This window comes from Zosterops lateralis (assembly GCF_965231275.1).
Source record: "Zosterops lateralis genome assembly, chromosome: 7".
NCBI classification, from domain to species: domain Eukaryota; kingdom Metazoa; phylum Chordata; class Aves; order Passeriformes; family Zosteropidae; genus Zosterops; species Zosterops lateralis.
The window spans coordinates 1477108-1500717 of NC_139767.1; the positions used below are offsets into that span (position 1 = coordinate 1477108).

Below are 23610 nucleotides of genomic sequence, written 5' to 3' on the forward strand. Positions count from 1 at the left end.
GCGCGCGGGAGGGCGCGAGGCCGCGGCGGGGCCCCGACCATTGGCTGCCTCGGGGGCGCGCGCGTGCAGGGGGGGGGGCCGGCCATCGGCTGGGGGGTGCGCGCGCCGGGGGGTGGCGGCGGCAGGACCGGGACCGGGAGCCGTGAGGGGCTGAGGAGGCGGCGGGACCGGGACCGGGACCGGGACTGGGTCCTTCCTCCCTCCCTCCATGGGGCCGGGGGCGGCCCTGCCCCGCCCCGCCGCCGCCGTCGTGAAGTGACAGCGCGCTGCGAGGCCAAGGCGCTGCTGCCGGCCCGGCACGGGGCGGGGAGGGGGGGTGTCCGGTGAGTGAGGCGGCGGCGGCGGCCAGGGCTCGCCCCCGCCGCCGCCCGGTGGTCTCAGCGTGAAGGGGCCGGAGCGGAGCGGCCGCGCCATGAACTACCAGCAGCAGCTGGCGAACTCGGCAGCCATCCGGGCCGAGATCCAGCGCTTCGAGTCGGTGCACCCCAACATCTATTCCATCTACGAGCTGCTGGAGCGGGTGGAGGAGCCCGTGCTGCAGAACCAGATCCGCGAGCATGTCATCGCTATCGAAGGTGAGACGGTGGCCCCGGCACGGCGGGGAGAGGGAGCGAGCGGCGGAAGGTGGCCCAGAACCTCCCCCAGCCCATGGCCCTGTGCTCCCCAAAAAGCTCCCCAAGCCCATGGCCCTGCGCCCCGAAACCTCTCCCAGCCCACGGCTCTGCTTCCCCGCACCAGACGTCCGCCAGTCATGTTCTCCGTCTCAAGCCTCCCTCAGCTCATGGCTCTGTTTATCCCTCCCTAAACCTCCCCCAGCCCATGGCTCTGTTTCTTACCCCCCCTCCCTGCTCCCTGCTTCTTCCCCCACCGTCACCCGTTACCAGCCCTGTCCCCGCCGCCTCGCCTTCTCCACGGCCCTACTCCCCCTCTCCTCCCCCGGCCCACGGTCCTGTTCCCCGCTGCCCACTTCCCTCTATTTCCCCCCAGCCCTTGGCCCGCGGGTCCTTGGGAGCAGCTGCCTCCCCGCTCGGGGCTGCCTGCCCTTCCTCCACTCCTCGTGGCTGGCGTTTTCAGGGAGCCGGAGGTGTTCCGCCTTGGTCCCCATCATTTCCTCGCGCTGAATGCCCCGGGTGGCCCCTCTGTTGGGGTTTATGGGGTTTAGAAGTTGTTTTGCTACTCGTCCGCTGCTACTGTGCGGGAGAGCAGCGAGCTCCTTCGGACTGGAGTACGGTGGGAAGGATGATGCTCGTTTTGCCTGCAGAAGGGTTCAGGAAAATTAAATTTTCTTCGGCGCTCCCTGCAGCATGTGATGGAGACAGTGTGGGCTGTGGTTTGGTGGTGTGAAGTGAGTGAACAAGACGTGCAGCTGGGTTATGGAGCGTTAGTGTGTCTGTGCAGTAGTGTGAAAACAGGTCGGGAGGCAAGATGGAGATAACAGCCCTCTAAGCTTAGATTTATGTGTATCTATCCCCGCAGGAGCACTACAGAGGCTTGAACTGCTTAGGATGCACAAAATAAGGAAAGAAATCACTAGTGTAGGGAAGTCTGCAGATATTTTTTCTTAACTGCTGGTGGAGTTAAAAAGAGCAAACAGTATTGGCTGGGAATATGTATTCTGTGGAGAAATTTATGACTTATTTTGCATGATAACTTCTGAGCTTCTCATTGTGTTCTTTTTCGACTGGAGTATCCTGTCGCTGTTTTGGAAGGGATTCAGGGTAGCAGAGTGTGATGCACAGCAGTGAAACAGAGCTGCCTAAAACCATCTTGTGTTGGTGGCCTAGCTGTTCTTTAAATAATATATAATCAAAAAGTCTCGATGGAAAAGCTGCTATTGAGATTGTTGCTTGAAAGATTTATTTGTGTGCCTCTTGAGCAGTGGAGCTTGAATAGACAGACATCATGGTTCTTGCAGTTAACATTTTAGGTTTAGAGTGTTGTGTGGCGAGGCAGGGAGGTTGGCAGTGCCTGTCACTTATTACACAGCAGTCTCGAACTCAGTATCTACCTCTGACCAAGTGTGTGGCAGAGATTTGTGCATATTCGCTGTCATTTTAGTCACTACTGAGATTATGGAGTGGGGCTGTCCCCTCCTGAGGGTACTCTGCCTTTTCTTTCCTCTTCTGAGGAGTTGAAAATTTACTGATGTATCTGGTAGGAAGACTCTGGCTCGAGCACCGTGCCTTTGTCCGTGCTGCTGGTGTTTGGATTGCTGTGGGATAGATGATGCCTTCAGCAGAGCATTTTTTCAAGTGGTAATTAATGCATGTTTATGTGGTATAAATATGTTTCTGAATAAGATGCTTGGGGTACAGTGACATGGCAAGCTTGTGTGGAAGTGGGAGGAGGATGTGAAGCACTGGATGTAGTTGCCTCCTTAACATGTGGCTTGTGTTAGTCTTTCCATGTATTAATGATTTCTGTTACCTAACTGTGGCTCAGCTCATCTGTCAATCACAAAGACTTGAAAACCAAAATAGCAGTCTAAAAACATGTTTCAAGAGCTGAGAGGATGAGTAAAACCTTCACAGATAATTTGCTGTCTAACTTTTATTGGACACTGAGTCATGAGAGCAGTAGCTCTGATTGATAGGAACGATTTATCTAGAAAAGGAGTGCATTGTATGTCTTCTGAGGGCTCTTCAGCTAGCTCTTAAATATTTAAAAATGGAATAGTTGAAGAGTTAGAGATAAAACAACTCCTCACTCCTTTAGATTACAACTCCAGCAGGCTGTATTATTGGTAAGCCTCCTTTAGCTAACGCTTTCTCACTGATAGCAGCTTTTATATCCGTGTGGTAGTGCCCTGTGTTGCATATAGGAAAAGCAGACACTTGGGTTGTGGTGGTTGCCTTCCAGTTTTGCTGCAAAGAGCTGAGTATTGTACTGATACTCCCCAAATCACAGAATCTTTTAACCTCAGGATAGTTGAGGTTCACTGACAGGAATTGTGGTGTGGTTGGCACGTGGCTGCTGTGAGAAAATACAAAGTAACTTCCCGGAAGAGTTCCTCCCACTGCAAGGAGAACTCTATCCCGTAAAGAGGAGAGTATAGACTTACTAGTTCCGGCTGCTTTAAACACAAACTCCAACCAACACGTGCTCCTTGAACAGCTTATTTAATACTCTCCTGCTCAAGAGAGGTTTGACAGCTCTAGAGAAGAACATGCTTGGAATCTTCAGCAATTTGGGACTTTCATGAAGTCGAGTTGCTATTACTGATTCCTAGAATTTTCTTTTCTACGTAGAGTGGCACTGTCTTTCCAGCACTTCAGATTTTATTGGCAATGTAAACCCTCTTTCTTTTTGCATTTGGGGTTCATAGGAGTGTCTAGGCATACTTGCTGGACCAAAGACTGTTGAAATAATCTGAAATTCAAACTCCCTTTTCAGCCGTAGTTGTTTATATTTAAGAGTGTTACCTAATATGAAGAGAGCAAGTGCTCTCTGGGTCCTAAATTGATTTGTCCAAACTTTTTGACAGGTTTCTTGCCTTGTGCTATTCTGAGTTACATGTGATGCTGATCAAACAGTTCTGGGTGATAGTGCTTCACTAGTTTTCCCTCAGTGGATAAAGATGCTAAAATAAAAGTGGGCTGCTTCCAGGTTCTTGCATGTCTCAGAGTTATTGAGCCAACAGTTCAAAAGTATTTATTGTAGGAAATTCTTGCTAAGTAGCCAGTCAGTTTTACAGTTACTTAGACTGTTATATTAGTTCAATAATAGTGTAATTAATATTATTAGTCTGTTACACAGACTTTACTGTAGTAAAATCTGCCTTCCCGTGTTCTGTAGTTCACAGCATCACTGCTTGATCAACGACATTAAACATTTCTGATATCAAGTATGTTGTGTGCTTAGAAACAGGGAGATAAAATATGAATTATCTTCGGTGATCTTTAGGTTACTGAAAATATCTCAAGTTTCCCTGTTGTGGTGATCTGCAAGGGGGGGTAATAGCTGAATATGTCAGTTCCAGTTTCTCACCATCCAGGATGAGAATAGCACTGTATTTTTATAAACTTTAGCAAGATGGAAAACCAGGGAAAGATGGTGAAAAACTTAATTTTTAATCCTTCACAGAAAGACTTTAAAACACTTTAGCCAAGATGATCTACACGTTATTAGTAGTCTATAAAAATACTAATATACTTAGTACTAACATGCTGATGCAGCAGGCGTTGAGCATCTCAAGTAGTTATTTATTTATTTATTTATTTAGGGAAAATTATTGCTTTAATTGGTAAGAATGCCATACCAGATATTATGTAGGTATGAATTGCTGTGTTCCAGAGCATTTTGTGATCTTTATTCTAGTTTTTCTGTTAAAAGTAAATTTTAAAAAAGTATGTTGTAAATAGTAGTTTTAATTTTGAAATTGTGATTATTAAGTGATTATCAAGAAATAATCTAAGTCTTAGGGAAAATATGAGATTGTACATTTGGAAATAACTTGCTCAAGACAGTGTAAAGATGCACTGGGAAGTGTGAGGGTGGGAGAAAAATGGGAGAAGGTACAAACCTTGCTTTATTTTTTTTTCTTCTGGTCATTTAAAAGTACTGTTTCCTGAGAATAAAGTAAGGGTGGAGCTGAAACTCTTGAAGTACAGGAGCCTTAGAAGCATCTAAATGTTGTAGCTCTCCAACTTTGCAACCTCTTAATGCTGGTGTTGAATATGTTGAGGGCAATGTTACATCAGGAGTTGTACTCAGTCTTGGAGTTGGGGCAGCAATATGTCTTAACACTTGTGTTGCTGCTGAAGGCTGAGACAAATTACTTGAACAGTGCATGTGCTGTAAAAGCATTGTTTTCTCTGGGGAAATGCAAGAGTACAACTGCTCAAGGCCAGCTTAGGCAGGGCTTAGAGCAACCTGGGATAGTGGAGCCCATGGCAGGCGGTGGAATTTGGATGAGCTTTAAAGGTCCCTTCCAACCCAGACCGTTCTGGGATTCTTGTTACATTGTTTCATTGTTTCATTGTTACATTGTTTCAAAACATCAAAAGCATGGCATCGTTCAGCTATTTAGGCTTCACTGACCAATGGTGAAGAAATCCCCAGATATCACATAAGACAATTGTATCTTGAAACCATAATAGCAGTTGGCCTCCTTGAGCTTTTGTTATGTTTGCGTCTTGGAACTGTGGCTCAAACTGTGTGATTTGACAGGATCAATCTGATTCTCCAAACATCAGATTTCTGGGTGAGCACAACAGAGCATGGGAATGTGCTGGATTTTTTGGTTTGCTGGGGGATTAGATTGGAGTGATTCAGGCGTGGGGAATCTGCCCACATAGCTGGTGAGTAAGTGTATCCAGGTAAATTCTGAGCTTGCATGAGCACAGTAAGTGACTTGGATGAGGATTGTTTCCTGTAACAGCCTGGGCAGCACTTCGGGGACAAGTCTCTCAGTGCCCTTTTTTGCTGATTTTGCATGTGCACCTTTGTGCCCTGAGCTGTTAACCTGGCTCAGAGTTAACATACTGAGGGTGGGGAGGCCCTGGCACAGACTGCCCAGAGAAACTGTGGCTGCTCCATCCCTGGAAGTGTCCACGGCCAGGTTGGACACTGGGGCTTGGACCAACCTGGAATAGTGGGAGGTGTCCCTGCCCATGACAGGGGGTGGAACTGGATGATCCTGAAGGTCCCTTCCAAACCAAACCATTCTGTGATCCACTCTTATTGCTTGTAGACCTCCATTGGGAAGAAATTAGTGAAATGTAGTGCATGTTTTGCTGTTTGTGAGGCTCATATGCAAATGGAAAGGTATTTCTTTTTAATGTGGAAGATGGCAGACTCCCACATGTGGGTAAACAAGAAGATTCAAATGCTTGATATTAACTGTACTTGCACAGTAAACTAAAAACCTAGGTTTGATATTTGTGTCTGAAGTTCCTGGAGTCTTATTCTGGCTTTAAATTATGTGCTTCACTGCTATTCTCTGCAAAAGCTGCATGATTAAATTTCAGATGTGTTTGAGCAAGCGCAGAAGAGTTACAGATCAAGAGGAAAACCTTAAACCATTAACTTGTGAGGATAACTTCTTTCCCTGGGGCAGAAAAGGAGACCTGCTGTGGATCAGCTGATGTTGATGGAGCAGATGTGTTGTGAGGCTTTAGTTTCCAGGGAGTGTGCCGGCCTTCTCCCACCGTTTGCTTTGGGGGATTAGTTGAAAGCAGCAGGCAATAATGCTGATACAAGAGTTCGTGCTGCTGTGAATACATATCACTGTTTTTATTTCTATTTAAATTGGCAAATGAGTCTTGCTCTCTAAGAGGGGGCACTGGGCAGTGCAGTACACAGGACGTTGGATTTGCTTTTGCTCAACTCAGGCACTTGGGAAAAGGAAACACTTTGGAAGCTGTGTTGCTTTGTTTGTTTTCTGCATTGTACTGAGCAGTAACAAAATGGCAATTGTGGTTTCCGGAAAGTGACATCGGTGCTCAAGCTAAGTGTCTTCACAAGATTTATTTTCCAGTTAGGAAAGTGCTTCTTTTCCAGCACTTGAAGTAGCCATCGTCTTAGCCTTAACTTTGCCACCTGAAGGAATAGGTTTGTATCTTTGATCATGCTGTGAAAACTGAGATGGGGATACGAGGTATGTCATTAACTGCTAATATTTAAGGGATGTGCTTACAGCTGTCAGGCTGCAGTATGTTTGTAAGTGAAATTAAAAAATCCCACATTGTTTTTTGCTAATGAGAGAGGCTTGGAGTAGTGCCAGGCAGTTGAACAACTCCCCAGACTTCAGGAATACTCTGTTCTCTACTACGTCACCACTGGCATTGGTTTTGTCCTTACCAACAAGCAAGGTGAATGGTAGTGTTGATATTTTTGGTGAATCTTTGAAGAAAAGGTAATGTAAGCTCAAAAAAACCCTCAGAACTCAGTTGCATCTCAACTGTGTGACCTTTTGCTGCCAGTGCATTTCAAACATCCCTTTCTGCAACTGTTAGTTTTTATGTGAAGGGTTTTCTGTGTGACCTTTGAACACACGGCTTTACAGCAGTTGTGGAACAAATCCAAAATGATTGCTTAGTAATCTACAGTGGATAAAGTTTTCTGTTCTGAGACAGCAAGTGGTGTATTCAATAGTCTTGATAATCCTAATGTCTGTGGGAATAAGAGATTTGTCTTCTGTCATATTAGTTTTTGTCCTTGACTGGCTTCAAGCAGTGTTTGTGCTTTGTGTCACCTGTACTGAGGGAGAACTGTGGCTCAGCTTCTCTTTTGTGCTCTTGCCTGTCCTCACACCGTGAAATAGAGCAAAGACAGTGCCAGATGTGGACAAGTTGGGATGCTGCTGATTTTTGATGTAAAGACTTCTGTTATTTCTATACCAATTGAGACTGAAAAGGAAGGTGGTTTTAGCTTTTTATTTCCCTGTGTCTGTAAGGAGAGACTTTTCAACTACTTCCTAGTAGTTTTTGATCTAAAGTTGGTTGCAGTTAATTTGTGCTTTTCTTGTAATTGTGCTAAGGTCATAAATGCAGCATAAATCTCGTGATCCATGTTAGGAATAAGGTAACATCTCACTTGGATGTATTTTGACTACCAGGAATCTATAATTTCTTAGAAAGTTTGTTTAAAATTTTGATTCCAAGGTGGAAACAGTGAGGATGTCAGGTTTCCTTGGTGGTAGTGAGTCCACTGTGGGCAGCTGGCAATTCCAAAGCCCTCTGGAAGTATTTAATATTTTTTTTCTTAAGTAGGTGGAAGCAGATGTGTTACTTAATCAGTATGTGCACATTCAGGCTCATTAATGCAATTTCAGGATCCTGACTAATCTATTTGGAGCCTGCATAGTGGTACAGATGACAGGGTGTTAAGATAGTGGTGCATTTCTAAACCAGAGAATGATTCGTTCTTTCACTTTTCCTTCTTACTGCTTAAATAAGCTTCAGTTAACCACTTCAGGAAGCCAGAACTAAAACCACAGGGTTGATCTGTGTGAAAGATGTAATTTCAGTGTTTCCTTTGTAGCTTTACTAGTTTACATAGTAGGATAATGAATGTAAACCCAATGATGAGACAGTTACTTTGTTTAGTAATTTTCCCTTTTATCCCAAAGAAAAATACAGACAAGCAAAGGGACTCTGAGAACACTGGAATTGAATCTATAGCTTTGAGAGTATTGCTTTGTGTTTGTCTGTGAGAAGCTTAAATTTTTAAATTTTTTTTTCATTATTTTTAAAGGGATTAAGGAACTGTTTATAGCCTAGACCAAATCAATGCTCAACATGACTTAACTCAAAACCTGGACTTGATCTTGGTAGTGCTTACATTTTCTATTAAACTAAACCACAGATGTTGTTCCTTTTAGTAAATTTTCTGTTAATTTTACTGCTGTCTCTATAATTTACAATTGTCTTTTCAGTACCCTAACCAGGAGGAGGAATGACACAGCCAGTCACTGTTGAAGGATTTTGTAGCGTCAGTACTGGGTTAAACAGATACAGTAGGCTCGAACGTGAGAGATCCGTATCTTTGTTTGAGCTTCTCATGCTCAGGAGAGCAGCCAAGACGCCTGTCTTTTAGGTATCACAGCAACTGTGCTCTCCAGAGGAAATATGCTAAAAACATGGCACTGGGATGCCCAGACAGCAATCATTCAAATGGATCCTATTTAGTGTGTCTGAGTTAACACCTTGTGTACCAGGAGTTGTTTGAATCACTTGGCAACATCTCAGCTCAGGTGCCTGGCATGTGAATTTGGAGATGGCCAGTGTGTGGATAAATGAGGAATTTTGTGCCTGGTTAGAATAATCTTGGGCTTGAAAGTTTTGGTGTACGTGTTGAAGACATTTTACTTCTGTTTTTCTTCTTTTGCCTAAATTTCCCCCCAGTATGTGTGGAACCCTTTGTTACAGCATCTCTGACAGCACAAAGCTGTGTTGGGGCTGTTTAGGTTGGAGATCAGGAAAAGGTTCTTCCCCCAGAGGGTGCTGGGCGCTGCCCAGGCTCCCCAGGGAATGGGCACATTCCCAACCCTGCCAGAGCTCCAGGAGGGTTTGGACAGCACTGCCTGGGATGCCCAGGGGGGATTGTTGGGGTGGCTGTGCAGGGCCAGGGGTTGGACTCCATGATCCTTGTGGGTCAGGATTATTCCAGCTCAGGAGATTCTGTGGTTCAGGAGGGTGACCTTGCTGTGCAAGATCAGACAGTGTTTTGATAGCTGCTATTTTTCATCCAGCAGTGAATTTCCTCAGTGATACACCAGCCAAACTCAGGAAAATGCTCCATAACTGGGGAGGTGAGGAAGGAGATTGAAATGTCTAAGGCTGTGAATGGATTGATAAACGTGAATCCGTGTCCAGGTCCAGGAAACAATCTTAAGTAGGCTTGCCCAGAAACTTAGGGAGGGTAGTTTTAGAGCTATGTAAATGCATTACAGAAGGCATCTAGGAGTGTTCTCAAAGCATAAAAAGGATTGTGGCTTTGCCGTTTAAATCTGCTGCTTTGAGCTAGGTTAGCAGGTGCAGATTGATGGAATGGTCCTTTCCCCACCTGCTTTCTACACTGTTACAGCCAGAATTACTCATTCAGTGAAATTCCTTGAGGTGGCTTGAATGTTAATAGTAATTTTCATGTCTTGGAGGCAAAAATCAGGTCGTCCCTCAGCCTTCTGTGCAGCTGTAGCACACTAATGCAGCCAAGAAATCCATAAAGCCAACTTACAGCAGCAGTAACCAGTGGCATTTCTTGTCATAGACTTGGCCTAGGAAATTACCTGTGTTGCTTTCTACAAGTTGATCTGACTGCGGGGTGAAAGGATCTCTTGGAAACTTATTTCATCCATTTAGTAATACTGGAATAGTGAGAAGGAGTGATTGAGCTGCCATTGGATTCTTAGGTTTGACTATTGATGTCTTTGCTTTTGTAAATTTTATGTAATGGCCTGAGTTAGGCTTCAGTGACTGAGTTTTTCCTGATGTGGAAAGATAAAACATTAACTAATATTAGGTCATAGTAAACTGTTACAGCCGTTGGTACAGCTCATGGATAGGCCTGGTAGGTGTTTATATTTAGGTGAAGTGGTGTGGCATGACAAATTTGGCCTGATAGGAAATAATCAAAAGTCAGAGATAGGAGCTTACTCTCACTGAAGTGACATACAGCTTAGTATCTGCTGCTGTAGCTGCTGTGGGAGGCAGGTTATGGAGCAGGTATGGATAGAGAAAGATTGGCTGTATATCTCTGATTTGGATCACTGTTTAGCACTAAAACTAGAATGATAGCTTGGAAAGTCTTAACAGATGTGGGTATTTGACTGTGAGGATTCTGATGATAAAAAGCACTTTGTTATGAATTGCACCATCTCTGTTTCTGGCCAGAAGGTGTTACTGGTTGTGCTGCCAAGGGTACAGTTGTCAACTATCAAAGCTAATAAATAATGACAATGAAGGAAAATAATGTACCATTGCTGTCATGAACACAAAATCAATGATGTAGCAGCATTTAAAAGTGCTTTTGTAGTAAAGCATTGTTCGTGTTTTCAGTACATGCTAAAGAATTAATAGGATTATTTTCTCTCTACTCTGAATAAAGCTGAGTAATAGTTTTCTTTCATAAAATTAGTTTTGGAATGCTATTCAGGCTTGGGGTTGAAAGATCTCTGTGGGTCCCTGGGCCAGCTTCTGAGCCCCTGCACAGGGTGGTGTCATGAATGATGGATGATGAAACTGTAAGAATTGACAATTCTGCTGATCTGTTCTGAATACAGCAGAAATCTATAGCTGCAGCCTGAGTGCAGGTGGGACCTCGCTGGAGTGGTTTATCACTTTCCTATGGCAGTTCTGCTACTTGAATGGGAATTTGCAGTTCCACCCTTGGAGCTGAGTAAATGAAAGCAGGGAGGAGCAGAAACAAGTTGAGGAAAACGATTCCTATACCCTCAGGCAACTCATCCATTTAGTCCCGTTTCATTATTTTTCTCATGCAAAATAAGAGTCTAATTTCAACCTGCATTAATTAAGCTTCAAAAACGCCTCACCGCTGTGAGGTTGTGGCATTTAATAGCATCTGGATGTACAACAGTACGTGGGTTTATTGATGTAAAGATCTGGCTATTGACTGACTTGAAAATGAAATATAAGTAGGGTGGGGCAGGGTTGGCAAGAGCCGGGCTGAATACCCGGGTGTGTGACCTGGGCTGGAGGGAGGGATGTGTGTCCGTGTCTAGGTGCCGGAGGATCAATGTTTACTGCAAACACCTGCCTCGGTAGCTGCTTAATATATGAAAAAAGTAGTGTTTTAGCTGAGGGCAGGAGCCCTATGTGGCTTCCAGAAAGACATTACTTCTCTGAGAATATTTTGCTTACTGGAACATCTTGCTTCTCACATAATAAGATTCAGTCAGAGGGTTGCTGGTTTGATTTATGATGCTAATTGTCGTGCTAGTTGATGTGAACTGCATGTACTAATTGCTCACTTGCTAATCCTCTCCAAATTATCTGACAAAAGCTTTTGGGATGGAGCATTTCATGTGTTTTAAAACTGGTCTGCAGACAAACATAAACAATTGGAGGCCCCTGTTTTGCTTCAAATGCCGAATTCAAACGCTGATCCATTTTAGTCGCTATAATGTTAAAGGGAAAATTCAGTGGCTTTCATGTAGTCTCATTGTTGTTCTTGGTGGGATTTAAACAACAGCTGAAAAAATATTCCAGAACATGCTTTCTCTCACACCCCCTTTAAGCTGGAAAATTACCATCGTCTATATGATAATAATTTTACATGGTTGTTATCTATATGGTGAAGGCAGAATATGTATGATGCTCCTCTGTGCAGCTTTAGGTGATGGAAAACACGGTGTGCCATTTCCATTGGTGATGATGTCAGTGCAGCAGAAACTGCAGTGGGAAAACATAAGGAAAATAAAACAGAGATATTCATGCAGTGTTGGGGTAATGAAGGTATTTTGGCTGTGATTCTGGTAAAGGATATGTGCTTTGACTATTTTACTGTACAAACCAATGAAGTTTAATATAAACCAGAGAGATTTTGTATTTCCAGGCTGATAGGGAAAATCTGATGTTAGATTATGGGATGCAGTACTCTAAAGAGGTGACTTTTACTTTTTCTTGAATAAGACAAGAACTGTTTCAATTCCTTCAGATTGAGAATTGTACAGGCTGCTCACTATGTGAATGGGGAGGATTGCTTTGCTTCTGTAACATATTGGATTAAAGTGAGTGTTTGACAAAATGAGCATTAATCTATCTCAAACTTAATATTTCAAGGTGATTTAGACACTTTAATCATATCAAGTTTTCTAATTTGAGCCCGACTGGCTTGCTCTCACAGCAAGCACTGAAATGAGATTACAGACAGCTGAAAGAAATTAGTCAATTTAGAAGCAAAAAGCATTTAAATACAGGTGTTTGGCTGTGATTTGAATATAGCCTGTCAACAGCAAGAGGCAAAATACCTCGGTGACCTAAAAAGTGCAAATATATCCCTTTAGGGATTACTTGTTGTTAGGTAATGACATGTTATTAAAATTAAAGCTCACATTTATATCCCTTGATTTGCTAACTAGGCCAATAGCTTTTTAAAACCTCAGCTGATAAATGGGGAAAATGAATTTTGTCAGAATTTGTAGGGACACAGGTAGCTACTGGTGCTGTTTCAGATGATTATTTTTTTAAATTAATATGTAAATAAGGTGGTGTACTCAGGGTGAACCAGCTACCTGCTAGAAGCTTGAATACAAATACCATCATTTTGGAAGAAAGCAACACTGGAGTGTTTTAGGAGTTGTCTGGTATTCCTGAATTCCAGTGAAAGGTGCTGTCAGAGGAACTTGTGTTACCATGCAACGTGGAGACATTTCTCCTCTTTGTCTGACATTCGGCAGCTGGATTTGTGTAGTCCTCATACTCTTTCTCTACTCAGCAGATGGAAATATTGCCTACTAGGGAAGGCAATTTGGTGATATTTGATAAAAGCTGATGAGTGATGCCACATTAGGGAAATGAAACATAGATCCAATTATGAATGGGATTAGATCTTTTTCAAACCAGATAATTGAGGCTGTAAGTAAAAAAAAAAAAAAAAAAAAAATCCAAAGCAACAACCTGCTACAAACAGGGATGAACACAGTTGTATAAATCTATGTTCTCCCCGAGTATGAACTGTGTCTGTTATCTCTGCATCTGTCTTTTGTTTGCCTCTGTGAACTTGATGACATCAATATAAAAAGGCTGTTCCTAGCTAGGTGTGTCAGCAGAGACAGGGCATTTATTGTCCTCAGGGTAATATATTCCCTGGTTGGGGATTAAGGTACAGGTTTCACTGGGAATAGTGAGTGGAGAACTACAGGGTGCCAGAAAAACCCTCTGCTACGCTGTGACTCTCTGTTTGGGCTGGTTCCTGCTATAATCACTCTTGGCTCCTTGGGCTGTGTGATGGGCCTGCTGTGAGGATCACCTCTGGATTAAGGAAATTTATTACCTGTGGGCAGAGCAGGCACTTCTTACACATTTGAGTGTTAAAAACTAAAATCAAGAACAAGTGCAGGGGACTTGAACTTGAAGATACCTGATTGAAATTTACATAAAGGTCTAGAAAAGCAGCAGTGATGGCAACAGGATGATATTATGAACCATCCTCCAGATTTTGTATTGCCAAATTGTTGTTGTATTACCATCCCATACAGATGCAAATCAAAAAGCAAAAAATTAGACAGCACTAATTTTAGTCCAGTTTTTAAAGCAGAGCATAAAACCTGAGTCTTAGGAGCTAGTACAGTAAGCATCTTGAAAATGTTGCCTCTGTAATAGTGACAGTGGCTTATCTCTTGGGATCCATGGTGGGGTTTGTGTTTTGGATGCTGTGGCCAAGCTACTGCAGGGGTAATTCCACATCAAGCAGAGGGAACTGAAAGCCCAGTGTGTATGCTGCTGGTCCTGGAGCTTGAATCAGTTGCTAAAGATTTACATCCAGATGTGTCTGTCTGCAACTCAAAACAGCTGAGTGAAAACAAATGGACTTCACAAACCGGGAGCTGTGTATGAGAGACGTCTATTAGGTTTGATCTTCTTGGGAATGTGGACAAGGAGCTCTGATGCTGGTGAGGGACGCGACATGGGAAATCATCATGGGGAGAGAGCGTGGGATTTGTTTTCTAGCTGTAATAGCTTGTGAATAATTCCTGTGGAGCTGTAAAAATGGATTTTAATGGTCAAGAGAGCTGTATATGCTTGAGGTATGGGACAGTGAGTGGTTCCCTCACTTGCAAGAAGCATTTTCTCCTCGGTGTTTGGCTCCAAGCAGGACAAACAGGCCATTGAAACACAGGTGATGGCTGGAATGCAGCGGCTTCAGTGTACATTGCTTTTACTCTTCCAAACTTCTGGAGTGCTTGCAGGCTGTTGGTTTTTGGAAGTAAAAAAGAAGCCAAATTCTTGTAATACTCAAGGACAAGCAGCTGTTCTGGGAGACTTTGAGATAGGAACTAAAATGACATAACTTGTGAGAATTTTGAAGGCTTCTAGATTATCACTTTCATTTGCCTGAATGTTGTGAAGGGATTTGCTGGATCTGATTCTTCTTCTGGTCCCTGTGATTGCCAACTTGCAGATTAATTTCTATATTTAGACATTTATATATGCTATGTAATAATGAGCAGCTGTTGTAAAAACAAATATTTTCAATTGCTTGGCACTTGTTTAATTTGCATCTTCCATCTACTTGTCAGCAAAAAAAATAAACAGGTAAAAGTTAACTGAATTTGCAATTTACATTTACCTGTTTAAAACAAAACCCAGTGAATTAATTCCCTGAAAAGAACAGTAAATCAAATCACTTGTATTTGTGTTTGCATTGAAGTGAGAGGTGATGGGGTGTATTCATAAGAAGGAGTAGATAAGGGCCCTTGCTAATGACAAATTGCCATACAAGGTTGAAATAACTGAGATTGAAAATCAGATCTGTTTTCTGTAACATGTTTTTCATCCAGGGGCTGACTCGCTTAAAGGCAACAAACTATTTTAGTTTCTGCTCTTTGTTTACTCTTGAGGAGGTGGAAGCTTTATGTTGAGAAAAGGACACAGGATTTGTTGTCTTCTTGTAACATGTGGCTGATTGCTAATCTTATGGAAATGATGTATTGAGCAGATGAGACCTGATTAATATTAAATAAAGATGCTGAGAGTGATTCGGGGGGAAAAAATTAAGCTTTTAGTTTAATTCTTTTTAAACCCCCCCACAGAGTAAAGCCTCTTTAAGCTAGTCAGGTAAGCAAAGTCTGTAACCTGAGGATTATATTACTCTGCTCCTTTGTGCCTTAGAATTACTACAACCTCCATTCAACTTGAATTCAAAATGAGGTGATGTTCTGCTTGATTCCCAGGTTGGATTTAGCTGAAAATACTACTAGAAATGTGCAAGACTTGTGGTAAAGTTGAGCAGCAGAATATAAACTTGTTAAAAACAGATGCAGATCTTCACGGTCTTCTGAGAGCGTAGTTTGAGAGTGGGTGAGCCTGTGATATTTAGTTTGCTGTCGCAGAGCTGATGGGGTGTTGGAAGGCTCTTGGCTCTGTTCAGTGATTGCTGTCTTACACCTAAATGTGCTTTTCCTCACGGAGCAGGAGCAGGGAGGGATGCTGCACAGAAACTCTTGCTGCTGAGCACCTCAGTGGGCTGTGAAGTAACTTCCAGGCTATAACAAACTCGAACCTGTTTCTCTGGGAGAGAAGGTCCTTCCAACCCAAACCACATTAAGGAAAGGCAATGTAATCTTCATTCTAAACTTCTGATTAACCTCGACTGTGCAGAGTTCTTTTTTGGAGGATGATCAGGTTGTCTGTTAGAGACTTGTGAGTGAAAGCGACAGTTTGCTGCAATCTTGACACCCACTGTGATGGAGAACAAAGGATTTTTCTAACTTGGAAAATCTGCACTGTGTCCTCGGCTTGAGTGAAATCAGGAGCATATTCCTGTAGTCAAGTTGTCTTATGCTAATGCTGCCTGGTGTTGGCTACTTTGTATGGTATAATCTAAGTAATTTTGTAATTAGTGGGTGACTGTGGTAATCCCTTAATGTTGAGATAATTGCAGCACTTAGAGGAGCAACTGTTGGCCAAAACACGTAATTAAGTTTTGCATTGGGCAACCTGCATTTTGTGGAAAATGTTTATTTATCCCCAAGTTCATGAGTGCTGGAGTCCCAAGTACCTTTGGCTGGGTGTCCTTCACTCAGTCCCTCTTCCCTGTCTGTCTGCACTACAGAACCAGAGGGCTCTGCAGCTGCTTCCCTCTGTAATTGAGTCTGGGAAACCACAGAGTGCTGTAGAGATGAGAATTCTGCCAGTATAAACTTTCCATGGAAACATTTATCAGGAAATTTCATTGAATGAAAAAATAAGCTAACAGGCCAGCATAGAGCAGCCTTCTCATGTTGTCCGAATACTTCCTTTCCCCTGGCTAACCTGGTGCTGAGGTGTTTGAGTAGCTTGATAAGGGATGAGTGCAGATAGAGCCCAGTCAGAGCAGTAACCCTGCTCAAAACACATCTTCAGCTTTTCTTGTATTTGAGTGAAAAACACAGGGTTTAGGTCTTCAGGTTTTTGGTACACGTTAAGTTTGCATCACAAGTTACAAAGCTTTAGTGAAAGATTCTCAGCATTGCTCAACAATCACCCATATAGTTTTCACCTTTTATTTTTAAAATATGGTACCAGGGGTTAGGAACTTGAAGCATTAAGTGCTTGTGAGCAGAATGCACAGTTCATAGGATTTCAGGACAAATCAATGGGTTTTCTTTGCCGTTATATTTGCAGTAAAGCTAGAAGTGTTGGATGTTTAATTCACCTTATTTTCTAAATATTCAGAGTTCAGATCATAATTTGAGATTTTTTTTTTATTGTAGAAGTGTTCAGTGGAGATAAATGGTCAACTAACAGTAATATGTCTGCTACAGATACTGTGCTGCAGTTCTGTGAAGTTTCTTCCCATCTGGTTGTTCTGATTGTATCCTTTCTAAAATCTGTGGTTCTCATGTTGATACTCCGAAATTCTGAAATCTAAACTTACAGAAAAATGTTGCAAATTTTGAACAGTGTTGCCAAATCCAAGGCAATCTGATTTCTAATGTGGCACTATTGAATATTTAGAGTATGCAAACAAAAGGAAGTTTTCTCTTACAAGTTTTCTCTTGGTGTCCTTTGGGGAGTGAGAGACATCTGAGACAAATCTCTTGCTACGTTATTGAATTAATTAGTTAAGCTGTATAACTTTTTTTTGTGAGGACCACTCTGGTTTAAAAAGAGATTTCAAGCTGTTCATTCGGATTTTCTACTTTATATTGGTATTTTTTGCCTGTAGATGGAAAAATGGCTTGGAGGTGTGAGTAAAACACCTCATGTACTGCTTTGACAGTGGCAGGGAGACCTCACTGAAGAGGTAACTTTGTCAGGCAGTGTGAATCTTTACTGATGAGTATTGTTAGGCACCTCAGCAGTTCAGTAAAAAATCTCATCCCTATTAAACTCAAGCACCTTTCAGATGACTTGGGTCTTAATTTCTAGGTGAAGTTTTATGAAAACACGTTCTGACTTACTGCTAGGAGTGTTGGCCTTTTTTAAATCCACGCTGCTAGCAGCTTCTGCTAATTTTAGATCATGTGTTCTTGAAATGCCAGTAGTAGCTACATACTTAATAAAACTGAAAATAAAGGGACTTTTCACTCCCTGGAAGATGTGTAAGAAACCAAGGTGGTATGCAGCAGTTTTGTGTTGAATTCCATCGTGGCTGAGGTTTTGGAGTTCTCAACTGACTTGCCCTCGGGTTTCTGTTCAGTTTCAAGTAATTGCCCAGGCTGTGCAAACTTCAGGCAGTGTAGCTGTGCCAGAATGTGTATTAAATGCAAGTCCTAATCCTGTGGGACAAGGGTCAGCATGTTGGAAGTGACCTCTGTGTTGGCATCCAGATGAAAATGTAGTGGGAATTAATGTAACAAGTGCATTTGTCCTGGAAGTTGAACCACTTCACTGAAAGCTTATTTCAGTTCACAATAATTCACTGTTTGCCTAAGAGAACTTTCATTTGTCATGAACCAGAGTGAAGAATTATGTAGCAGGTTGCTGCTGTCTTATATCTGAAAATAATTTTGAGCAATTCCTGCTTGGGATCTGGCACTGTTATTGTGAAACCAGGCTGAAACAACCCTTGCCTGTTGTACTGCAATTGCAGAAAGTCACAACTTTGTGGGGGGAGTGTTTACAAACACCTGGTGATAATCCCCCGTTGTTGTAGACTGGGTAGAGTAAAAGCTTTGGAAATGCCATCCTTTTCCTAGTGGCAGGAGCTGAGCTGACAATGTTTCTCCCGGTTTAAATGTGATCTTGGTGAGCAGAGGACTGGATGCTGCTCCTCAGGGCCACTGCCTTTGATAATTTTAATTATTTGTTGTAGAATTCAAGGTAACTTTTTCCTCAAGTGACCTAGAAAGAAACACTCACTATTCAGAACTGGGTTTTATCTCTCTCTGTCTAGGACAGCACGGGATTATCACCAGGTGTTTGTAAATAGACAGACAGTGTGTATTGAACACTTAAATCTAATCAAGTGCTTGATCCTGTAATTGCTCACAGCGATTATCTCTACAAACAAATCTGCAAAATACTATTTTATTTCCTAGAAATACATAGCATAGCAAGTGAGCAGGGCTGATGCTTTGTTTGTCAACAGGAAGTGTTTTCTGGTGGAAATATTTCATTTGGCACTGGCAGTGTCTCCGTTAGGTTTGTGTGTGAGCTTAGGCAGATGGACAGGGCCGAGCACTGAGCAGTAAGAGTTGTTTGTTTTCTGGCTGAGCCACAACGCTGCGGAAGTCCCCAGCCTTTGTCGTTTCAGGCCATAACCGAGTTGGACACCTTCAGTTTGTTCAGAAAGCAGAGCTGTGATCTGTGTGCTGATCAGGGGCAGCAATCGATTTTCCTTGGCTGCTGGCTTCGACTCGGAGCTAATTTTTATTTCACTGGGTTCTGTGGATCTGCAAAATTCCTTCACTCTTGAGTCATGTCTCAGATCGATTGTGACTGAGGCACTTGGAGAAGGTTTTAAGCAGAACAATGGTACTTTTTAGGACTTGGTCAGATGCTTACTTGGCTGTAACTGTTGCAAGATGATAACTGCAATAATAAATATTGCAAAGAAATTGGATCTTATTGCATTCTCTGAGCAGTTATGAGAAGGACTTAATTAGATTTCTGGGAAAGAGATGAAGATCAGTCTATTGTGGCTGAACTGGGAGAAAAGCATTTTGACTTTGGCCTAGTGACTGCGGTGAAAAGAATTTATATTGACTTTGAGCGGCTGAAAAAAAAAAAAAAGTCACAATACCAGGGGAGTCCTGTACTACTATAATGAATTGGGGCTTGGTTGGGTGTGGTTTTTTTTTTTTTTTTTTTTTTTTTTTTTTTTTCTTTCAGAAATGACAGAATCAGGCTAATAGTTATTAAACCTTTGCCTAGGAGCAGTGACAATTGCTATGGAATGATCTCAGATGCTTCTTTTTTAAGTAGTAGTAAATACAGTGTAAGAACCAAGCCAAGGGGCTGATACTCGACTCTGAATTAGTGTTTTTAGCTTATGCTTATAATTGTAAAAAGAGTACACCAGCATGTTAAAAGGTCAGTAAGAATTTGATTTCTTTGCTTGCTTTGAGACTGAGCTATAAGAGCTTTTTACCTTTAGTTTTGTTAGAAATATTGAGTTGGAGATGTTAAAGACAATTGCTTGAAAAATAACTTTGCTTATTGGTTTACAGATCAGCTGTTTGATTATTTTGATCTGAAATTCAGGCAATGGCTGAAATAAAAACAAATGAAGGGACCTCAGTTTGCCGCCTATGTGATGGAACAGGGAGAATCCCAGGCAGGAAAGGAGGAGGAGTGTAAGTGTTAAATTAAGTGTTAAGGAGTGCCACTGCCTTAATGATTACCCTCTTATTCTTGGAAGAACCTTCTAATGAGCATCTCTGTAAGATGCCTCCTTTGCACTATATTAAGCAGAGAACTGAAAAGGGAGGTGGGCGGCTGTCCAAGCTAATAAACACACTCAGAAGAGTAATTAGGGTTTGTATGGAAGGGGAAAAGTGAGGTGCATCTGCAGCCACTGGCTCAGGAGTTTATTAGTGTGAGAGGTGAATTATTGAAGGCAGATGTTCCCAGAGCATTCTCGAGCTCTGTGCTAATGGAGAAGGTGATGATTAGCATGAGTTGGTTGATGGCTGAGGAGGAAATGCAAAAAACACTTTAAACTACCAGGAATTGCTGCTCTTTAGAGTAGATTCCACTGAGGAGTGACTTCAGTTCAACCCCAGTTTACCTTAAATTGAAATACCTGGTTGAATTCAGGCTTTCCTTAAATTCTCGTCTTTTTTTTTTTTTTAATTGGCGGATTTGTCATTCCAAAATAAAGATGCCATGAAATTAATCCCATGTCTTCTCTACAAATTAACTCTGTTACAGGGGAATTCTCTATTTTAGGATAAGGTGAGGATTATGGGGCATGAACTGTGAGTTGGCTATGCCCAATGTAATACAGATCAATTAAATAAATAATTCATTAAAAAATATTTTTTCTGGCAAATTCCTGAATTTTGAATTTCAGTAGGCTTTGGAAATAGCATAATTTACTATGTTTCATAATAATCTAGATCTGTCTCGCTGACTTGTTCTCATATTAAAAAAAAAATAAAATGACATCCACTACTTTTTCAATGCCTCTTTGTTCATGTTGGAGGTGAATTTCGTTGACAGGCTGCTTTGAGTGAGACATGCTCTGGCTGACAGCTTCAAAAATAGAGCTCTGCTAACACCTAGGTTTTAGCATAACAATGGCTGAGGGATGAAAACTGTTGAAATATTGATGTGAGGTGTAAGCCAGAATGGTGAGGAAGGGATCTATAGTATGTATAGATACAAAACAAAAAATGTATGTAAAATGTAAAGCAAAATCATACCATTTTGGTGTAACACAAAGGAGATATGTCTGCCACTCCTGTTAAGTAGAATGTCAAAAGCTTTTCAAAGGTCAGATTGGAGCTTTGTAATAAAAAGATAAATACAGGATGGATTGTGCTGGCCATTTGCCCAAGACTTGCTGCTCCCAGGGGCTTATTTTTGCCCATGTAGTTGATTCAGTTCACTCTGAAAACCTGCAGTATTTTGAGGATAAGCTGCTCAGTTCATGACTGTGTCTTCTGTGGTTTGCCTCGTGTCCCAGGCATCTGTGGGAAGTGAGGGTGGGATATGGTGGCTACAAATGCACTTGGATCTCCAGACAAACCTGTGGTTTAATTCTGCCTGACCTCTGGGGCTAAAGCAGCCAGGTGCAGCTGCCTGTTCTCTGGAAGTCTGTGCTGAGTAGCAGGAGTGCAGCTGATGTGTGAAGCAAGATCATTTAAAACTTGAAATAGCTGGTCCAGAATTGTTCCCTGTGAGGTGGGGAGGTCCTGGAAGAAGGTGCTCAAAGAAGCTGTGGCTGCTTCTGGATCCCTGGAAGTGCCAGGCTGGACATTGGGGCTTGGAGCAACCTGGGATAGTGGAAGGTGTGGAAGGGGGTGGAACAAGGTGGGCTTTGGTGTCCCTTCCAGCCCAAACTGTTCCATGATAAATTGTTTGTCATGTCTTGTGTATGGAAAACAGAGATGAAAGCTTTCCTGTGAGGATGGGGGTGTGTGCAGGAGCTGAAGTCGTTGCTCAAGGATTAGCCCTGCAGGTGTTTTCCTATAGCTTAAACCAACCCTCTGCTGCATCAACAAACACCAGCAAACAGCCAAAGCAGTGAATAAACAATGCTGAGTAATAGCTGAATTACATTTATCAGATTATAATAACGGGAAAGCCTTTTAAAGAATGATGAGGACTTAATTCTGTTGGGTTGGGTGATGCCATAATGTTCTGACAATTGGCTATAAAATAATTCCAGCAAAGAGGAATCAACTCCTCTAACTAATAACTCCTTAATAATGCTAGAGGAAATCACTACCTCCTACTTAGGAAGGTTTACTGAAGCAACAGTTGTAACTGAAAAAATGTGTAGAGTGTTTAGACCTAGATAATTACCTATAATTATAAAACTGAATAAAATCTCCTGTGGTTGATCATGACTGCTTTAAAGACATTAGGCAACACTCTTATGATGTAACATTTGCTAAAGGGCTCAGAATTAACCAAACGTGATAGTTGAAGAGCAAAGTGAAAAGACAGCATTTTGAACATGTTTTCAGGTAGAAAAGAGTGGTAGCTCTGAGTCAATAAATCTTCTGACATGGCTCTTATACTACAGAAACTGAAAACATCGGTCCAGACTTATATCAATAACACCTGAATAAGTAGAAACTGAATAGGGGAATGAGACTCAAGAACTCGCTTTCCTCTGTAAGTTGGTGTATTAAGTTTCATCTGATTTAACAAATGTAAAGCCATTATAGGTGTTTTGTACAAAGGATGGAGGGTAATGAGAGTATTTCTTGGCTTGTATATTTTTAAAAATTGTAAATGGAGATTGCAGTCTGACATAGAGTTCTGTTGCATAATGTTGGTTACATTGAAAAGAATCTGTGGGGCATTTGTAATCTGAGGAGTGAATAGACAGAAGGCAAAGTTCTGTGGGATCCTTCTATTCATTTTTTTTTGCTTAAACAGGTAGGTATCTTATAGCCTATGTGCTATTATAAATAACTGAAGTCCAATTTTATTTTCTTGCTGCATATTACAAACTAGTTAAGGTACAATGCATACACTTTATTTGAGCTGAAATCTGCATGAACACCATTCTCAGAGAGGATGAAAGGAATAAAAGAAAAGACCTACACAAGGGATTTTTGTAAGAAATAAGAGAACGTGGTTTCTGCTTTAGGCTGTATTGTGCCTCTCCAATGTGTTGCAGTTCATGCTTCTGATCCCTTCTGTTCCACTTTAAACCATCTGAGGTGTTCATTGGTTAAAACCAGAAAGATGGGAGGTGCAATAACCAAATTCTCTCTGTCAAGAAAAGTACAGGTGGTATCATGACAAGATTTAGCTTGATCTGCATTTTATAGCCAGAGCAGTTAGTAGTGAATGTTAATGAAATCTCCCTGCTGCAGTTGGATAGACTGACTGGTCCATTACAGAGACGTTGTCTCCCATTGAGAGACTCTGTAAGGCCTTGTATGTTATTAATTTTCTAAATTGTTCTGCTTCTGAGCCTAACCCCCCTGTAATCAGGCACTTTTCAAATTCGGCCAGAGCTAAGCTCACAGAAATCACTGCACCGGGGTGCCTGTGCCACCTGAACTGAGGCTGCTTCTTTAGAGGCGACTCGCTAGGGAAGGTCGCTGCCCCCAGAAGAGCTAGCCGGGCCTTGGCGGGTGGCGACAGTCCATAGCAAGCCTCAGCGATCCTGACTTCATGTCCCTGCTTCAATTTGCTGTTCATAAAACTTGAAGTCCCAGGCTTGGCTTGCCCTTCAGTGCTTTGGAAATTTGAGGCTTTTCAAATATCAGTAGCTGTTTCCAGTAAGAAAGAGGCTGTAATTACTTGAACAAAACCTGACTGACGTATGAACAAGATGTATCTGTCGAGGGCTTATTGCCAAGCGTGGATTTGTACT

At 42.1% G+C, this 23610-nt stretch overlaps 1 protein-coding gene across 5 annotated transcripts in view; it reads left to right on the top strand.

Moving 5' to 3' along the window:
• Nucleotides 1–346: 346 nt before the first annotated feature.
• AGAP1 (ArfGAP with GTPase domain, ankyrin repeat and PH domain 1) overlaps nt 347–23610 on the top strand; it is a gene marked incomplete at its 5' end in the record, with an annotated part of 302933 nt that continues 279669 nt past the window's right edge. The window contains one exon of one of the 5 annotated variants that reach the window (XM_083865718.1): nt 347–575. In XM_083865718.1, coding sequence (XP_083721844.1) covers nt 413–575 — 163 coding nt within the window. The remainder of the gene's footprint in view (nt 576–23610) is intronic. The other 4 variants (XM_083865713.1, XM_083865719.1, XM_083865714.1 and 1 more) reach the window with 4 other exon arrangements.